The following is a 19198-nucleotide window of genomic DNA, read 5'->3' on the forward strand; positions in this document are numbered from 1 at the left end:
TTTAAATATTATGTACGACTTTGATGTCAACAAGCTTTTGGATATGCACAATAGCAAATGCCAACCTTTTCAAGAAGATGGTTGAGGGAATAAGAGATGGAGGCTGTGTTCACATGGTTAAACAAGTCCGTGTGTAGTAAAATAAATCTATTTTTACACAAAAACAAAATGGCTCAAGTGGTTCCAGCTGTTCCACTTTTCCATAATTGAAGTATGCATGGCTGCATGTAAACGGGAATGTTAGTAGAATATTCATTTTCATTTGTCATGTTAACAGCTTAGTAGAAATATTGTCTTTTTCAGAATAAGGGCAAAAAACTGAACATGCAATTATCAGTGTATTACCTGCAGTAGATGGCAGCTGGTCCGCCCCCAGTTGGGGAAGCAGAGAGGAGTACCAGTGTGGAAGCTAAGCAATGAACTGCTGTGGACAGGGTCAGCAACAGAACGTATTTTAGCCTCAAGTTTAGGCTATATTGAATATATTTTCAGCTCTTTACTTTGCTGTCAGACAGCCTGTTCTGATAGGAAACTGTTATTATATAAGCCAAATATTGCTCTCTCCAAAGCAAACTCTGTAGGTGAAATCAGTCATTTTACCTTGCAAAATGTTGGAGTTGCTGGTCTACCACTGCCTCAAACTCTTAGTTTGTTTTTGTTATTGTGTGACTGGTGTTTTAAAAGGATAGTTTGGATGTATCTGTGAGGTAAAGTTACTGGTTTATGGAATTTGGCTGGTTTGGAAGGGCGATATTTGGCTTATATAATGACAAATATAAATATAATGTACACTTTAACTGCTATTGATTCTTTTAGATGGACCTCATACAACCCCACATCAAATAATCTGAACTATTCCTTTAAAATGTTTTGTTAGAGTGATTCTCACCTGCTTAAATTTCTCTTCAAAGAAAGTAAATTTCCTGCGTGTGTGTGGTCTGACCACACTGGCCCATCGCGATGAGCTTCTGGCACGGAAGAGGAGGAAGAGGAGGAGGATGATGAGAGAGCGCAGCCTCTCTCCGCCAGCCGTGCAGGGCAAGAGAAAGGCCTCTTCACCTTCAGCACCTACAACTCCCTTAACCACCCCGTACTCTGCTGAGCAGATGGACAGCACCCCCGAACTGGAGGAGAAAAAGGACTTCCTCCTTATGTTCAACCTCTCCCATGTCAGCCCACAGCAGAGGAGAGGTAACAACCTGTTTAATATCCACATATACACATCCTACGTGCTACTCTGCTCTCTTCACAGTTGTTTTGGTGGTGGTCCCCGCGGAAAAACATAACATGCAGTTTCTTTCTCTGTTTTATTATTTACCGAGGGTGTAGGAGGGGTGAGAAGAAAATAAAGTTCGAGTGAATCTGGAGAGGAGGTTGAGGCAGGATTTTCTGCTTTCTCCAGCAAGGGTAGATTTAAAACCACAGGCTGTCAGAATATAGTTAAACTAGTGCATTTTTAATGTAGATACACACATTTTAAAAATGGGCAAAATTAAATATTTAGATGGATTTTGGAAAGTTCTTTGAAACATATGCATATATACACTGTATGTGGGCGTTTTTTTTAACACTTTAACACTTTAATAGATCGTTTGTTGACTCAGAAGAGCGGTACAGAACAACAACATTGCCAGGCACTATAAGATCCATAAACTTCCACATAAAAGGAATATGGACTGTACCGGACTTCATTAAAGCAATATCACACACAAGTGTTTTATACAACAGTTCTACTTTGTGTTGATCTACATGTTACTACAGTACAGCTCCCCTTCAGCTGTATGGATAGATTTGTAAAATTGCCTCAAGACTGTATTCAGCTTGGCCGTCTGAAGGACTTAATGTCCTGTGTGCTTGGTCAGATTAAAGAAATTGTGACAGAAGATGCATACTTTTTTTGGGTGGACCTTATTTATGTGGTTAAAATACCCACAGTACATTGAGAGCCATTGACTGTAGGTAAAACACCGACTAAGGATAAGTACCTCATATGAACCCCACATATATTAATCCAAACTATCCCTTTAAATTTCATGTTCATCACAGTCCATAGTCTGTCTGTGATGGTGTTGTACTAAACATTACTTCAAGTCCCCCATCTGGTGACCTTTTTCCATCAGCTCCTTGTGCCAGTCAATATTTTAAGTCCTATTTTCAAATATGAATGACAGGTGTTCTCATTCTGTCTTTTTCGCTGTAGATAAGGAGAGGACAGAGGAGCTGCTGAGGGCCATTCAGAGGAAGACTGTGACGTTAGACACACTCAGATATAATCCTTTACCTCCGTGCAGCAGTCCTCCTGCTCCCTCAACTGGTGAGGTGAACGCACACACACACACTGACACATTTATATGCATGTTTAAAGTTGCAAAAACCCTTTCTAAGGAGCTGTACAAATCTATTTTTAGGTGACTCCTCATCAGCCCCTCCACTGTGTCAATCAAACGGACATCTGTACCCAGACTCTCCCAGCCCTTCCCCTCCCTACCTGCACAAGCCTAAGCATCTCCTCCATAACGACACATTCAAACCCTCTGTGGACACCCACATGGCCCGCATCCCTCCACCCCTGGCCCTTCATCATGAAAAGGCTGAATTCACGGAGGCTCAGCCAAACAGGAAGCTCCACGGCCTCCAGAACGGCGTTGCAGCTTCTCCCCAGAAAAAGGAGCTCAATCCTGTGCAGAACGGACGGAGTCGGCCCCTGGAGAGATTCACACCCGAGGCCTTCGCTCAGCACTTCCACCAGGCCGTGCTGCAATCTACACACAACACGCTGCAAAACAAAGGTTAGGCACTCACTCCCATGGGTGCATGACTATTAGGCTTGCTCGGTTTAAAATGATGACATGCTGCCACCTAGTGGTCGTTATGTGCAACAACCATTAAAATGTCTGTCATGTAGCTGTGTCTGGATAATATTTACTACAATATTACATTATTATATTATTTTATTTTATTTTATAAAATGATTGTAATTGTACATACACAATTCAAACATTCATTTCCAAAGATTGGCTAGTTTTGTTTTATTTTATTAAAGAAGGAAAGCAGAAGCACTTTTAAGTTAGAAGGAAAGACTAATTCTATACAGACAAAAAATGCTGTACACAAGATTTATTATTTAATAAAGGGAATTTTTCAATTTGACATTTTCTTTGTTTATCAATATTGTGCGACATATTTTACCATGGCCTTTTTTATGGAACACTGGAAAAATCAAAAATAAATGATGAGTCAATAAAATAATGAATATGCAATGAAATGCACCAAAAATAATATATATATATATAATCTAAAAAATAAATGTAGGCATAAATTAATTTATAAAATAATGTATTAATACTTCTGTTTTAATTTGGTCTGTATTTATTGACCTCTGTTTATATACTTTCCTACTTGTTTTTCCATTTCACGTATTCATTTATTAATTTTCTATTAATTTATTTTTTTACATTTATTTCTATTTCTGTATTATTCCCCCCGATTCCCCCCTCATTTATTTCCTCATACTTATTTACTTCTGTATTTTCTTTTTACATTTCTTTGTGTATTTCTGTTTCCTAATATGCAAATGAGGGGGCTGTTACTGAAAGAGTGTCATGGGGTCAACTGTTCACCAACTGATTGATCGACTTCAGAGTATATAGATGTAGTACCTTGAGTTTTTGGTATCATTCCATCCCTATGAGGTACTGCACTACAAATAACTTCAAAGACTAACATTGCATTTTTGTCTCACTCTTTTCTTCTCAGGAGTCTCAAATTGCATCCCTGAGGCCGGCATGAAGGTCGACCATTCATTGCCGCACAGCATCTCTCAGCTGAAAAGTTCACATCTTAACCACACGCCTCAGCAAACACACATCAACGGCCATCACTTCCACTCCCCTGTAGCCAGCAGGGGCACTCCAGGACCGGGGGGAAACCTGTCTGATGAGGAGGAGGAAGAGTCTGGTCAGGAGGAGGAAGATGAAGAAGAGGAGATGGAAGAAGCTCCAAAGAAGTGGCAGGGTATCGAAGCTATTTTTGAGGCCTACCAGGAGTACCTGGATGGTGAGTCAGTGTCAAATCTGTTTTTATGTATGTAGCCCAAAACAGCATATTTGACCAGGAAGGTTTCACTGAATGACTATTTCTGAGATTTAATCAGAGGTGAGACAAGTACACATGTTCTTTATTCAAGTAGAAGTACAGATACTAAAAAAAGGCTTTGGTAAAAGTGGGAACACTGATTCAACTTCTTTACTCAAGTATAAGTGGAAAAGTACAGGCTCTTAAATGCACCCAAAGTACGAAAAGTAAAAAGTGGCCCTCTGAAGGACATATCTACTGACTGTTTCTGTGCAAAGCCGACTGAACCTCAGCTTAGTGTCTCTTTCTCTTCTGTTTTGTTTTGTTGTGTCTTTTACATTGTTTTCATCTTGTAATGCACGTTGTGCATGATATGCACTGATTGTTACAGCAAGGAATTATCTTTTCTATGTGTTATTGTCTCATCCATTTAGGTTAAAATCGGTCTCGATTTTTGGGAGGTGATGCAAAAATGATGCAAAATAAAAATAATCAATAAGATAATCAGTTATGATTATAGAGATGTCATCTTTTTCCATGATTCAATTTGGACTTACAGTCAATATTAATTTCGCGAAAATTGACTCAACAGTGTTGTTCTGACCTTGATGGTATAAGATTTTATACACCTTGTGTCCATATTGCTATCAGTTTTGTAGTTGATTGTTGAGTTTAATTCCAAGAATATCAAATATTGACATTTTGGGTTGGTAAAGCAGACCAAGTTCAGCAAAATAGTGAGAAAATCAGTTGGGTGTGGGGTGTCTGCTGATGCAGGCACTGCCACACATTTCTAGTGGGTTGTGTTGAGATAAGCCTGTTTTTTGGGAAAATCCTGCACAACTCGCTTTTAAGTGGCCCAGATATTTCTGTTGACCATGGGTGGTTATTAGCCTACGACACTATACTCTCAGGTCATTTATGTTAAAGGGTTATTAGAATTGATAGTATAATTCATTATATAATTAATGTTTGTGCTGTTTGTTTTTTTCTGTCTGTACAGAATTTAGTATAGAGAGACAGGTTCTTCACGGTCAGTGTAAAAGACTTGAAGCACAGAATTACAACCTGACCAGAACTGCAGAGCAGCTCTCCATCACTATGGGGGTAAGTATCTGAGGTCATACCTGCATGCCTGTCTATTTGTGTCTTACAGATTTGTAAACTATTCAATAGGGATGCAGAACAGATATCAGGACCAATAAATAATCGGCAAATAATGTGAAAATGTAATTTATTATTTCAGTTATGAAATCAAATACTAATAAAAAATTCATTTGAGAGATGCTCTATAAAGTGAAGTTTTTGATGAATGTTGTTTTATTAGACAGAATAAATGAACATTTGAAGAGTCAGAACCGTTCTTTGTTTTTGTTGTAACATGTTAGCCTTTCTAACCCACAGCTGTGCTTAAAGCACAGGTTATATGAACTTAATTTTAAAAGGCAAAAATTTGAAATCACTGGTCATCTTATCTGTATCAACCATGAGAAGCAGGAAATTGTAGGTTATTGTTTTTGGCTGAATAAAATCCATATTGTGCAGCCCATACTTTTTTAAGCTTTTAATGTCAACGTTCCCATTCTGAGTTTGCACTTCTGTCAGCAAGCGATGCAGGTTAGCACACAAAGTATTTAATCGTGTCCGTCCGTCCTTCACTTCACAGGAGCTGGTGACTCAGAGGCAGAAGGTGAGAGAAGAGCGGGAGAGACTGCAGGCCCAGCTCGAGCACTTCAGGAGGTGTTTGACACTACCCAACATTCACTGGGGCAGGGGACAAGTCAACGGGCACACGCCGAGGTGACCTCTGACACCGACGGATGCGCCTCTGACAGTGACGGGATAGTAACAAGAACAGGACAGACTGGAGCCAGACCACTGTCTCTGCACTTGAAGCACTTGAAGGAGCCAATTCTTGTCTTGTTACCCTTCTGGCCAGTCAGTCACGTTACCTGGCTGGTTTCAGATTCGACCGATTACCTGCCATCGTTGCCATGGTAACTGTAAACCATGGCGACCGTATATCTGGGCATTCACACGCTCTCATTCTGCCCATTGATTGTAACATCACTGTGTAGGTCAAACAGCATCTTCGTCAGAGTCACGGTAACCACTCCCACACGTCCCTGAGATGGCTGTAAGGACTTTCCACCATTTAGCTCATATCATATAAACTGTATTGATCCACGTTAATGAGATGTATCACACAGCACAAATCTGTAGCCTTTCTGGACAGCGATGAGAAGAGACTTAAAAGCTGGGTTGCACCAACAAGGATTCATTTTTAAACTGGATTAAATCATAGTTTATCTTTAAATTATGTTGCACTAAATTTTAAAACTAGATTGAATTTGATTCTGTTGCACCAAAACTTTAAACCTGCAATTTGAAAAGTATATATCCGGTATAACTTTAAACTTGTTTTTCAAGAGGATTAACTTTTAAAATGGCTCCCTTTTTGAGATGGATTGAGCAGAATAATCAAGTTCCTTGAAGAAAGTTCAGGAACAGACAAGTCAAATGATTTTATGGTGCATCTTCTTTCTTCAGTAGATCCTTAAAACAGCCTGCCAGTTGCAGTCAGTCTCCTTTCCTTACTGTGCTATTGTTCATTTTTTAGTATTATATTATTTGATTATATTGCTCCATTCATTTGGCCAGCAAGAGATTAGTTTCTCTGCTGAGCCATTAGACTAACTAGGCTCACTAACTTTTGGTGTATTTCTTTATTAGTTCATTTATTGTAATTTGGGGAAGAAAGCATCTCCACATTGATTAAACTGAATAAAATATTGGGTTACTTCAATAAACTCAGATTTGCTAAATGAAAATTAATTTTCAATCGTGAAAACAGAGATACACTTAATTTTAAATCTGGGATTTACTCAGAACTAATCTTAGATTAAATTAATCTTTGTTGGTGTAACCCAGTGAAAGCATGCAGTGGTCATTTGGTTAATACTCAGAGAATGAAAATTGAGTCAAGGAATCAAAGCACACCTCAGGCCTTAAACTTGATTTGATGCACTTGAAATGGAATTGGAGGAAATACTTGACCGTCCTCTGTGTGGTATAATGTTGTAGTGTCTACGGAGCGCAGTATCTGACAGATGAAGCAGTTTGTGTGCTGGTAAAGGATAGGAAACGTCTAAAAGATATTATCTATATAATGGCAAATTAAGTTTTTTGAGGTTTAATACGTTTTCTCATTGGTAAAGTCACTTGCTATAGATGAAGAATTTTGTATGTTTTATTGTTTTAACCATTTCTTGTGGGAAGCCATACTGTATGTTTAATTTAAATTGCTGCTGGTCAGAATTATAAAAAAATGTTTAGAACATGAAGGATGTTAGGACAGTTGTATTTTAAAAATGTTATGTGATGTCAAAAATGTTTGGGAGGGTTGACCAAGATGCACTAGGGATGGACAACGACATGGCAAATATCTGTCTTTGTCTCATATTATTAAGTTGTCATAACCACAGTTCAGATGGTTTATCCCAGAGTCTGCGTCCTAAGCCCTCCACATGCCTATACATATTGACAAAACTTGAAGAGAATAAAAGGTGTGATTCTTTTAAAAGGCCTTTTACAACAGTCTACACATGTTCTTAGATAATTGGCATCACTTGAGTGACTATAGAACTTTTAGACGTATTGTCCAACCTTACAAATGTTTTCACCTATCTGAAAATGATTTATTGTGGCATTATTTTGACTAAGAAAGACTAAGCTTAACTGATATTGCTGAGGAAATAAAAAAGCCAAATTATTATTCAGTTCCATTTCAAGACTGTGTCAGAAGTAATATCTTCTGTCTTGATACTCTTAGAGTACTTGAAACAATTCTCTAATTGTTCGTGGGTGACACATCAGACTGACACTATCCCTCTGTGGATAGCAATAAAACTACACCTTGTCTGGTCTTTTGATGAGATTTATTTTTAGTCAAGCCAGATAAAACAACATCACAAATTCGGAATTTCTGCCTCTTTCCCACTGAATATTAAAATCCCAGGAGCCCCATCCTACAAGCGCAAGCTTCAGTAGCAACATCCCAAAAACCCCATGACCCTCCTGCGTCACCTGTTCAGTCTCCTCTACAAACGTTCTGTGAAATCCTGAATATTTGTTTCAATCAGTTGTTATGTAATGTATTATTTGGGATGTACAATTGTGATGAATTATTTATTAACATATATTGCTGTAAATTCTGATGGAAATTTACATTAAAATATTTGTAAAATGCTGTTTGTCTGTTATTGTTGTGTATCTGAGGAGAGATAAATATTTAACTGTGTTCTGTGTTTCCATTTGCTGAAATGGAGAAGAACAGCAGATTTTGTCAATGAACCCGTCACATGTTGTATATTTTCAACGTGTATACATGTGATTTATTTCATGGCACCATGGAAAAGTACAGTCTGTAGGATTTGAACATTAGCAGAACCAACATTTAAATTTGTTAAATATTTTGCTCTAATTATCCACTGATGGAATTAACACCATGACGCCAAAAGGGATTCCCCTCATTTGCTGATGTGATGATGGTAATGGACTGTGCTGACTGAGACGTCACTCCAAAATCTCTAAAGGGTCTTTAATAGTCCTTTTTCACAGAAGCCATCTTGACATAAAATAGTAGAGAAAACACAGGTGTTATCAATGAAACAGAAAGGGACCTCAGTTAGTATCACTAGTAACACCTGTGTTTATCTGACTATTTTACATCTTTATGGCAGCCAAGGAAAATGTCTATTGGTTTGAGACCAAATGTCTATTAAGACCAATTAACTCTTGCTATGTGGATGGTGACCTTGTAGGACTGATATTGGAAAGGAAAACTTTCAGGGCACATTCTGAAAAAGATGTACCCTTACTTTTGATACTTTAAGTAAATTCATCTAAGAAAAAAAAACAACAACTTTCACTTACATAATATTTTGAATGCAGGACTTATAGCCCTGTGAGTTTTTATTTGAATTTGTCATCCACCTGTACAGAATGAACAGGGATGACGTAGTAAGTATTGTACAATGATAAACGGCTATTGAACAGTATCATATAATATATTCATATCAACACAAATGAAAGAAATACGTAAGGTAAAACAAACACTGAAATATGTAGATTAAGGCAACATACTTGAGTCCCAAGTAGAAAAAGAGGGATCATGCAGTACATAACATAACACAGTAAGCCCTTTTGCCTGGATAAAGCACCACTGTGGGACAGATAAAAGGTCAGCTCTCATGGAAATGTCCAGCAGCTATTCACATATGTTCTGGATGACGATCAGCAGATAGTCATTCTCTGCGGAGACATAAAAGATGAGAGGAAAGGGGATACGAATGTAGTTAAAACAGTACAACCAAAAGTGTTCGTCCTCTAAATTACAGTTATTGGCTGATATAATATTAAATGTTTGTCATCATTAAGTCAACAATACCAATGTAAATTCACACTCACCAGGTGCAACCATGATCTCATGTTTCTTGGAGCGGATACGGAGATAGGTGAGGTCATTCTGAGGGTCAATATCCCTCACTGTGCTCCTGGCCAGCATCATGAGTTGGCGAAGCAGTCCAGCATACTGAATCGTCAAAGAGTTGTCAAGCGTTGTTCTGATGGGAATACCTGAAAAGATAAAACCTCTACAGTCAGACTATAAACATCACCAGCTCTTCAGATGGAGGGCATTTTGGAGCTATGAACTGAACACACTTGAACCTTATGGATGAGTGTGCAGAGGTTTATTTTGATCTTCACCTGTATTGTAAATAAGGCTGGGCAGTATATTGATATTATATTGATATTGTGAGAGTAGATATTGCCTTAGATTTTAGATATTGTCATATTGTGATATGGCATAATTGTTGTCTTTTCGTGGTTTTAAAGGCTGCATTTCAGTCAAGTGCTGTTATTTTCTGAACTTACCAGACTGTTGTAGCTGCTCTATTATTTGCTTTTAGCCACTTGCCATGATATCCACATTACTGATGATTATGTGTCAAAAATATCATGGTTTTAATATTGTGTGAAAGCACCAACGGTCATCCCAACAGTATTGTTGAAATGTTGATAAATATCCATACTGAGGTATTTGGTCAAATATATTATGATATTTGATTTAGCCATAATGCAGTTGCAAACCTGTTCTTTCAGAGAAAACTTGTTCTAGATATTTTTGCTTGTTGGCTTACCTTCTGCATTGACAACTACGGTTCCAACAACGCCTTTACAGGCTTCAATCCTCTTCAGTGTTTCCTCAACTTCAGCCTGTAGGACATAATGAAATTAGAGATATTTAATGAAAAAAAAAACACTCACACACACAATTATGAGTCCACTACCAATTCAGTGATAAACAGCAATTATGAAGATGTTTCATTTGATTTCAGATTTCAGGCAAGCTAATAGTTAGCGTCGTTAGTGCCAGGAAGCTAAGTTAGGCTAACCTTACAAGTTATAGCTGGCTAATAGTTACAGCTTAATTAACGCTATGTCGGTGTTTTGCGTTATTTAAAGTTAATAAAAACATTAATATGTTTGTCATTAAGTGACAGACTGGATATCAATGTAATAAAACGTTTTCGACACTAAATAAAACAAATTTACTTGCTCAGTTATTACCATAATGTCTTTTAACCGCTGTCACGGGTCGTGATAAAAAGGTACCCTAAGCCTGCGGTAAATCTCGCGAGAGCGATAATTTTAACCGGAACTATAAGCTTTTTCTGATATTAACCAAGTGTTTTCTGTCCCTAAATATTTCTAGATTTTAACCACGGACTTTTGAAATTATAAAACACGATTACTTAATACAACGTGCATAATTTACAAACAAGGCATATACATCTCGCGAGAGTTTTGCAAAACAAGCGTTCCCTTCTAAAAACGACCCTGTCCGCGTCTCTGCGTTGCTAAGAGAAACGGAAAATACGTCAGGCGCAAGCGGAAGTGTCGCGAACCAGCCGTCATTGTGTGGAAGTGGGTTGTGAGCTGTTTATCTTCACTGAAAAGATGCCGGAGTTGGCGGTGGAAAATGTGGTCGTTCATCCGCTGGTTTTGCTCAGCGTGGTTGATCATTTTAACAGGTCAGTAAGTTCAATATTTGTGTCCAGTCTTTGTAAAGTTTTGAAGTTAAAATGTGCAGAAGCGTAACGTTGCTGCTAAGCTAAGCTAGTGTTAGCCCTGCTGAGTCAGAGCCTCGTTTAAAATGAATGCAGACATGACCAGGCTAGTTAGCTCCGTGAGATCGTTGTAGTTCGTCACCCATAGGCAGTGGTACCAGACAATATTGGTTAAACTGATTAATGAATCAACAACACCCTGAGATTGATTAGTAGGTGAACTCGCTAGTACACGCACCCCATTTAGTTCACTATTCATATACACCATTCATTTCTTTAGCGATGGACAACATGAAGATTTGGGCATTAGCTTAGCTTACAGTAGCAACCTAGCTAACGAGTAGGTTTACTCATGTTTATGAGTCCTGGTGTTCACTTGTAACAAAACTGTGGTTAACTAACAATATAACTTGTTCTTTTTGTTTAATAATTCAATCTACAGGATAGGAAAAGTTGGCAATCAGAAACGAGTGGTCGGTGTCCTCCTGGGGTCATGGCAGAAAAAAGTTCTTGACGTCTCAAACAGTTTTGCAGGTGAGTTTGTAAGGCTGACAGCATTTGAATGACCTGAGAGAAACGGATTCAGTGATAACCAGTGAAAAGCTGATTTTTTTTAGGTCTACCCAACCAGCGAAAAAAATCAACCCCCAGCAACACTTGACCTGGCAATCCTGACAGGATCCGTCACCTCCCACAACGAAACCCAATACAATTTTTCATTTGACCATGTCTGATTGCTAAATATCCACATCTTTCAACCTTCACACTGAATGCAAGCTTTAGGTTATAAATGTTATCTTCAATACTAAGTTAGGTTTTAGATTTTAGAAAGCTTCCTCCACATCCAACTGTCTTCACAAGATGAGAAATTGATTGAGATTGTGTCTAGAATTTATGGAGGGCTAGTAAATATTTCAAGTTTGCCAGTCTTTTGTCAATTCTTAATCCCATTGTCAATGATCCTTTCTAGTGCCATTTGACGAGGATGACAGGGACGACTCAGTGTGGTTCCTGGATCATGACTACTTGGAGAACATGTATGGCATGTTCAAGAAAGTTAATGGTAAGGAGCTGGTTATGTCTATGTAAGTGAGTTTTTTTTTATGTTGACTGCATTACCCTGATTTGAACTCGTGAATAACTCTCTTTTTTTGTTTCTTTTTAGCCAGGGAAAGGATAGTTGGGTGGTACCACACAGGGCCCAAGTTACATAAGAATGACATTGCCATCAATGAGCTCATCAAGCAATACTGTACCAATTCGGTACGTAACTACTGTGTTGTTTTCCTCTGTTTAATGTGCGTGTGTATAGACATCACCTTATTTAATCATATTCATGCTCGTGTTCAATATCTCACTCATGTTTCTCTTTTGTCCTACCAGGTATTAGTCATTATAGATGTGAAACCCAAAGACCTTGGTCTGCCCACAGAAGCATACATCTCTGTGGAGGAAATACATGATGTAAGTGAATTATGGATTGCATAGAAGCAAACAGAACAGAAAAACTTGCTTGTTGTTGTTTCTGAAAGTGTTGGGACTGAGCATTGTTTCAAGGAATTTTTTAGTGGACGAAATGACATAAAAATACATTTCCATATGTGTAAATTTGGTGATGATGCATGCAAGGTTTTCTGGTAACAGCTGTGATGATTTACAATTAAATAGATACTTTATGACTACTCTTTAATCTATGCTAAAGGTACAACTTCAGTTCCTAAAAAGTTGGGGTGCTTTGTAAAAAGTAAATAAACAGAATGAAATGATTGTTATTTAGTACAAAGACAAGATATTTAATGTTCAAACTGATAAACCTCATTGTCTTTTGTAAATGCACTCTCATCCTAAATTTGATGTCTACAACACGTTCAAAAAAAGTTGGGACGGGGCAACAAAAGACCAGGTTAACAGGTTAATTGGTAATATTTGATTGATGGTAACATTCTTTGGTAAGAAAGGGGCGTTCTTAAACTGTTTGGTTGTTCACAAACAAAAACTGTGTGAGCAAGTAGTCCAGCAGTTTAATTTCAAGGAATTTAAGAATTTCATCTATAATCCATAATATCATTAAAAGATTCAGAAAAATATCTTCATGAAACAGGCAAGTCCAAAAACCAACATTCAGAGCTTATGACCTTTGATTCCTCAGACACCACTGCTATAAAAACCAGTATGATTGTATGAAGGATATTATTACTACATGTGCTCTGCAGCACTTTAGAAAACCGTTGTCAAGGTCAAAAGACAGCATCTGTGATGGTATAGGGCTGTGTTGGTGCTCATGGCATCATGGGTAACTGTCAAGCCTGTGAAGGCCCCATTAATGCTGAATGGGACATACAGGTTTTGGGGAAACGTGTGCTGCCATCCAGGCAACGTCTTTTTCAGAGACGTCCCTGTTTATTTCAGCAAGACAATGTCAAGACACATTCTGCTCATGTTACAACAGTGTGGCATCATAGTAAAAGAGTTCAGGTGCTAGACTGAGCTGCCTGAAGTCCAGACCTGTGTAGTTTGTTATGAAGCACAAAATACAACAGGGGGGACCTTGGACTGTTGAGCAACTAAAGTCAAAGAAGAATAAGAAAGATTTTCATTTTCAAGACTTAAACAAGTTTATTTTCAGTTCCCAAATACTAATTGAGTGTTGTTAAAAGAAAAGGTGATGTGTCACAGTGGTAAACATGTTTCTCCCAACTTTTTTGGAATGTGATCCAGGCATCAAATTCAGAATGAGCGTATATTTACAAAAATCAACAACGTTTATCAGTATAAACATTAAATTTATTGTATTTATACTGGATTCAGTCAAATATTGGTCAAAAGGATTTCTGTTTTCATTCACATTTTATCCAGCATCCCTGATTTTTGGATCTGGGGTTGTAAATTGGAAACCACACTGAACTGGTAGCCGTTTGAAACGCTCTAGTTGTTTTTCCCCGTTTTGTCTAATTTTGTGAGAGTTTCTTGTGTTAGTTGAAAACAAACCTTGGTTTAGTGTAGAGTTAGAATTATTGTGTTGTGTATCATTGTTGTGATTTACTATTTCTAGGATGGCACGCCAACATCAAAGACATTTGAACACGTCACCAGTGAGATTGGAGCTGAAGAAGCAGAGGAAGTTGGTGTGGAGCACCTGCTCAGGTACTCAACACAAACTCTGCTTCACTGTTAGTCATGAAATAGCCATTTTGGTCACTACAATTAAATAACTGTGATGACAACTCTAAAAGTGTGAAGACCTACTGATGAAAACTATCAACAAATGAAGACTCTTTACAAAAAGTATCAAGACAATTATACCCATGCCTGTTGACTTCTCATGTGCTCCTGTGTACAGGGATATCAAGGATACCACAGTGGGCACTCTGTCACAGCGCATCACAAATCAGGTTCATGGCCTGAAGGGACTCAACTCGAAGCTGTTGGACATCCGCTCGTACCTGGAGAGAGTGGCAGCAGGCAAACTTCCCATCAATCACCAGATCATCTACCAGCTGCAGGATGTCTTCAACTTGCTGCCAGATGTAAATCTACTGGTAAGTTAATACTGGACAATCACAGATTTTGCCTTTCAATTGAGTTCTTGGAATTAAAAGCTCATTTTAATTGAATTGAATTTAATTTGAATTGTAGTCGAGGTTATATCTGCTTGATTTCAAGTAGGGCTGTAATCAGATATGACTGTTCAATGCAAAGATCAGCCTATACTAGTGAGTTTTAATGCCTTTTTCATCATCTGTGATGTGACAACATCAGATTTTTACACAGTTGAAGAAAGTAAAAGTGTGTGTTCTCCTGCTCAGAGTTCAGGTATAAAATCCCAGTGCACTGCCAAGCATGTAGCGCAGCATGTGACCTGCCCTGCAGGATGTTCTGTGTGCTGGGGTGTCAGAAGTGTCTGACAACACGTCACCTGCGCTGTGTTTTTATCACACCTCTCTGCCTCTATCGCAGTTGGTTGGTAGTCGGTGGTGATGAGGAGACGCAGTTTGTAAAGTTTACAGCCTGTCATGCTGTTGCATTGCTCTGTGTACAATGACGCAGCTGAAATTTGTTTACCAACCACTTGATTAATCTTCTCTCATCAGTACCTGTTGTAAGAAGGGTGTTTTTTTTTAATGTGCACCTGTATGATTCCTCTTATTTATAGTTCCTCATTGAAATGTTATCAAGTGCATTTTTGCAAGCTTCTGTTCTATCCTGTCTTTGTAATGCACACTGACTCACAAAAAAACCTGACTGCTAAACTGGTAGAATCTCAGTCAACAGAAGGGTCTCAGACTGATGATTTGAATCTTTGACTTTCGGGGAGTGCAGTCCTGATTCTAAGTGACATCTGCTCAGTCATTTTTCTAGTTTAATTTGCTTATTGTCTTTGAGAGCTGGGGGTTTTTTTTATTTTAATTTTTTTACAACGAATTAAAGCGGCAACAGTAAGTCATTAAAACATTGTTACGCTTGTTATGTTAGAAATACTGCACATTTAAAGTTACAACTACTGCAAAGTTATTGCATTGAATCAAAGAGACTTGGAGAGTAAAAAAACAAAGGAAGAGAAAAACCAAAATCTGCACTTAGAGCTGTTGTGTCTAAGAAAACTTCTCATTTTATCCACTGGAGGGCGAACTGAGTCATACTTACTGAGACACACAACACCTCCAGTACATTTGGACTCAATGTTCCCCCAAATGAAGTGTAATTTATTGTAAATAAGCACCAGCCATCAGCCAAAAAGTTAATTTCCAACTGTGGTTCCTGATGAAGAAATTTGTCTGCTGTAAGTGTTTTTATTCCAGTTTAGATTTGGGTGGAGATTTGCTGTCTTGATGTTTTTCCAAATTAAATTATGTGATAATCAATCCATAATCAATGAATAACTCCATAATTCATTAACCCCATACTTAAAAATGTAATTCACTTATCTAGAGTTGGTTAATTGATTAAAACTCTCAACCCCAAAAAATAATTTTTGGTTGTAATCTTGTGCTTAACCAGCAGTAGCATAAACAAAACCTTGGAGATGAATACTTGCTTGTTTCATACCTAAATAAATATAAATCCAGCTCTGTGTTTGATCCATGGCTCACCTTTTCACTTTTTGGTCAAATAGTTTCAGCATCTGTGTAAAATTGCATCACAGAAATCACTTTGTTCCTTATCTCAATTATTAATATGTAGCCACCAGGTCTCTGCTCATTTCATATCATGAATTTCATGTTTTTATATTGTTTTAGAACATGTAAAACATGTTTTGGTGATGTTGAATATTATATCTTTGTCTTTGCAGGAGTTCACAAAAGCCTTCTATCTTAAGACCAATGACCAGATGCTGGTGGTCTACCTGGCCTCGCTCATACGCTCTGTGGTGGCTCTGCACAACCTGATCAACAACAAGATTTCCAACCGAGACGCAGAAAAGAAGGAAGGACAGGAAAAGGAGGAAGGCAAGAAAGAGAAGAAGGACGAAAAGGAGAAAAAAGATGAGAAGGACAAAGACAAGGAGAAGGAGAAAGGGGATGGTGCCAAGAAAGATGAGAAGAAGAAAAAATGAGTGTTCCTCCTTTAAGGTCTCCTCTCAAATCACGCCGTCTTCAGCTGGATGGTGCTCTACTTTCTGCCCACAGTCAAAGCTCTGTATGTGGGTCTCAGGCTAAAAGTAGGACTCTATATGGGGAATGGTGTCATTTGAGATTCGGCCTCACCGTCACAAGTGGCACTCATAAAGACTGTTATCGTATTGAGATGATGATGTTTGCGTCTATGAGAACATGCTCCTGGTGTAGTATAACACCTGGTGTTTTTTGTAATATGGAAAAAATGTTTTGTTTCTGTATAACTCATTAAATTAGGATCATATTAAAAGTGGGTGGTTTTTGGTGTTTTCACTGCTCCTATTTTATTTCTCAAAATTTAAAAACGGGTGATAAATTGTTGTGTAACCGACGTGCCTGGAGGCAGATGTTCTTTACATGGAGCTATAGAGAGGGCAAACTTAGGACAAAAACACAGCAGTGAACAGACACGAGCTGTGTGTGTAAATAACCTCCATGGGGCAGTATGATCTCAGTGGTGCTAATATTGCCAAATTATACATGGAAATGAAAATGAACATGAGTTATGTTGTGAAGAACTGACTTTAGACAGACGCTATTAAAAGATGATACAGGTCCGACATCAACAAAACTACACATTTAAAACTGAGTTTATGAACAACACTGTAAAACCTATATTCCAGTTAGAATAATACAGACTCTCAAACAAACTCGTGAAAATCAACAGCATTTTTTCTGATTAAAAAAAAAGTTCCTACATGAAACTGCTCATAAATTCTGTGGATTATCTTGAGTGACAGGGTAATGCTTTCTGGAACAGGACGTTGTCGGATTTTTCAAATGTGTTTTTTGCAGCTTTAAGCATCACATGCTGAGTGCCCCCTACCTTTATTAAATTTGGGAGAAGACGGACGTCTCTACAGCTGATACCTCCAAAGCCTAGCAACTCACACCAAACTATCTAGATGGATAAATAGCACTGCAAGCCAGAGAAAAAAAAAATCATGTTCACATTTGATCATGTCATTGTTCTGTCAGTTAAGATGATAAGAAAAAAAGATATATATAAGTAATTCAGTTGAATGCAATGTAATAGTGAGTAGGTATCTCAGGATGTTTGGGCTATACATCTGTAAATAAAATGCATAGGCAGGGGAGACCAGGGGCCTTTGTAACATGGGGCAATTATAACACAATTCCCCCGATCAGAGACAACATACGTTGATGACACTAAGTTGTTTTGGATGTTGGCCTTCTGTGTTTTTCTTCTGCTGTCTAAAGTTCAGATAACTATGTCAGTTTTATTTCTAGGTTATTGTTCATGATTAACTTGAACAAATAATACTAATATAGGTTAGTGTAAGGTAGTGGTCTGTAGTGGTTGTAGTAATGAATTGTAAAAAGCAGGAAAGTCTGTGTAAGGAGGGATGGGTCAAATACAAGACTTTTAAAAAACAAGGTCAATTATAATTATTATTCATATTCATATTCATATTCAGTGGACCATATGACCAAGTAGTGAACCCAGATGCTAGAAAATTTTTTCGGTTTATGCACCAGGTGAGCGACTCTCATCTCACTGAAAGGGCAGTATCTTTTCATTCATTATCTACACTGCTCAAAAAAAGGGAACACTTAATCATCGTGTCAGTTGAACTTCTGGGATATCGATCTGTTCAGTTACGAAGCGTAAGCGATTGTAAATTAATTCCACCTACTTTGGAGCAAATGAAAGCAACAACAGGTGGACAGGAGAGGCAACAGCATGACAACCCCCCAGAATGGAATGGTTTTGTAGGTGATGGCCATAGACCATTTCTCTCTCCTTATCCTTCCTGACTGATTTTTCAGCAGTTTTTCATTTCGCTAGGGCCCTTGTCAATGCTGGTAGCATGAAGTGGTATCTGTGCTTAATGATTAAGTATTCCTTAAATTTTTCGAGCAGTTACATTATTTTCATTATATTATTTAAGTGCAGATTTTCCTTGAATACGTGTGGTGTGGAAGTTTTTGGTTTGGACACAGTTATTTGGGTGATATTCACAGTAACAGTGCAGCTAAACTCTGTCAGATCACTTCAGTGTTGAGTGGGTGGGTGCTCAACCAAGAACTACTTAAGTGCAGTCTGCAACTTCATTATGCAAGGTGCATTCAAGATGAGCCAGGTCTGCGCAGAGTCGATCATCTGCAATCGTCGCACAGTGCATGCTAGTTAGATTTGAGTCGGACTTGATCCTGACTCTCTTTGACGTCATGCACACGTGGACAACGATAACTTCACAAGATCAAGGTGGTGATCAGTTTTAGGAGCCAGGCGCCGCAGTTGCTCTCCATGGACTGCAAGCGCCTGTCACCTGATTGATGAATTGACCGGCTCATATTAGTTCTTAATTTTACAAAAACAAACACAGACACCGGCATGCATTCTGCGGCGAT

The 19198-nt window shown here is 38.2% G+C and overlaps 3 protein-coding genes across 6 annotated transcripts in view; 2 read left to right on the forward strand and 1 right to left on the reverse strand.

Moving 5' to 3' along the window:
* LOC146316407 (genetic suppressor element 1-like) overlaps window positions 1–6463 on the forward strand; it is a 48063-nt gene extending 41600 nt beyond the window's left edge. For all 4 annotated transcript variants that reach the window (XM_084733992.1, XM_084733993.1, XM_084733994.1 and 1 more), the window contains 6 exons: window positions 912–1191; window positions 2201–2314; window positions 2409–2789; window positions 3757–4056; window positions 5078–5181; window positions 5741–6463. In XM_084733992.1, coding sequence (XP_084590118.1) covers window positions 912–1191; window positions 2201–2314; window positions 2409–2789; window positions 3757–4056; window positions 5078–5181; window positions 5741–5878 — 1317 coding nt within the window. In that variant the 3' untranslated portion in view covers window positions 5879–6463. The remainder of the gene's footprint in view (window positions 1–911; window positions 1192–2200; window positions 2315–2408; window positions 2790–3756; window positions 4057–5077; window positions 5182–5740) is intronic.
* A 2103-nt stretch (window positions 6464–8566) lies between these two features.
* LOC146316408 (dynein light chain roadblock-type 2-like) lies at window positions 8567–10907 on the reverse strand. Its single transcript, XM_084733529.1, has 4 exons — window positions 10708–10907; window positions 10278–10353; window positions 9544–9711; window positions 8567–9387 (listed from the first exon to the last, which is right to left on the reverse strand). The coding sequence occupies exons 1-4, from the start codon at window positions 10708–10710 to the stop codon at window positions 9344–9346; spliced, it is 291 nt and encodes a 96-aa protein (XP_084589655.1). The 5' UTR covers window positions 10711–10907; the 3' UTR covers window positions 8567–9343.
* A 107-nt stretch (window positions 10908–11014) lies between these two features.
* psmd7 (proteasome 26S subunit, non-ATPase 7) lies at window positions 11015–17091 on the forward strand. Its single transcript, XM_084733526.1, has 8 exons — window positions 11015–11171; window positions 11650–11741; window positions 12178–12270; window positions 12373–12470; window positions 12591–12671; window positions 14260–14351; window positions 14548–14746; window positions 16498–17091. Exons 1-8 carry the CDS (start codon window positions 11098–11100, stop codon window positions 16759–16761), a joined length of 993 nt encoding a protein of 330 aa, XP_084589652.1. The 5' UTR covers window positions 11015–11097; the 3' UTR covers window positions 16762–17091.
* The last annotated feature ends 2107 nt before the right edge of the window (window positions 17092–19198 follow it).

Source organism: Lutjanus erythropterus, chromosome 13 (genome assembly GCF_056507025.1).
Source record: "Lutjanus erythropterus isolate fLutEry1 chromosome 13, fLutEry1.hap2, whole genome shotgun sequence".
In the NCBI taxonomy this organism is placed as follows: domain Eukaryota; kingdom Metazoa; phylum Chordata; class Actinopteri; order Lutjaniformes; family Lutjanidae; genus Lutjanus; species Lutjanus erythropterus.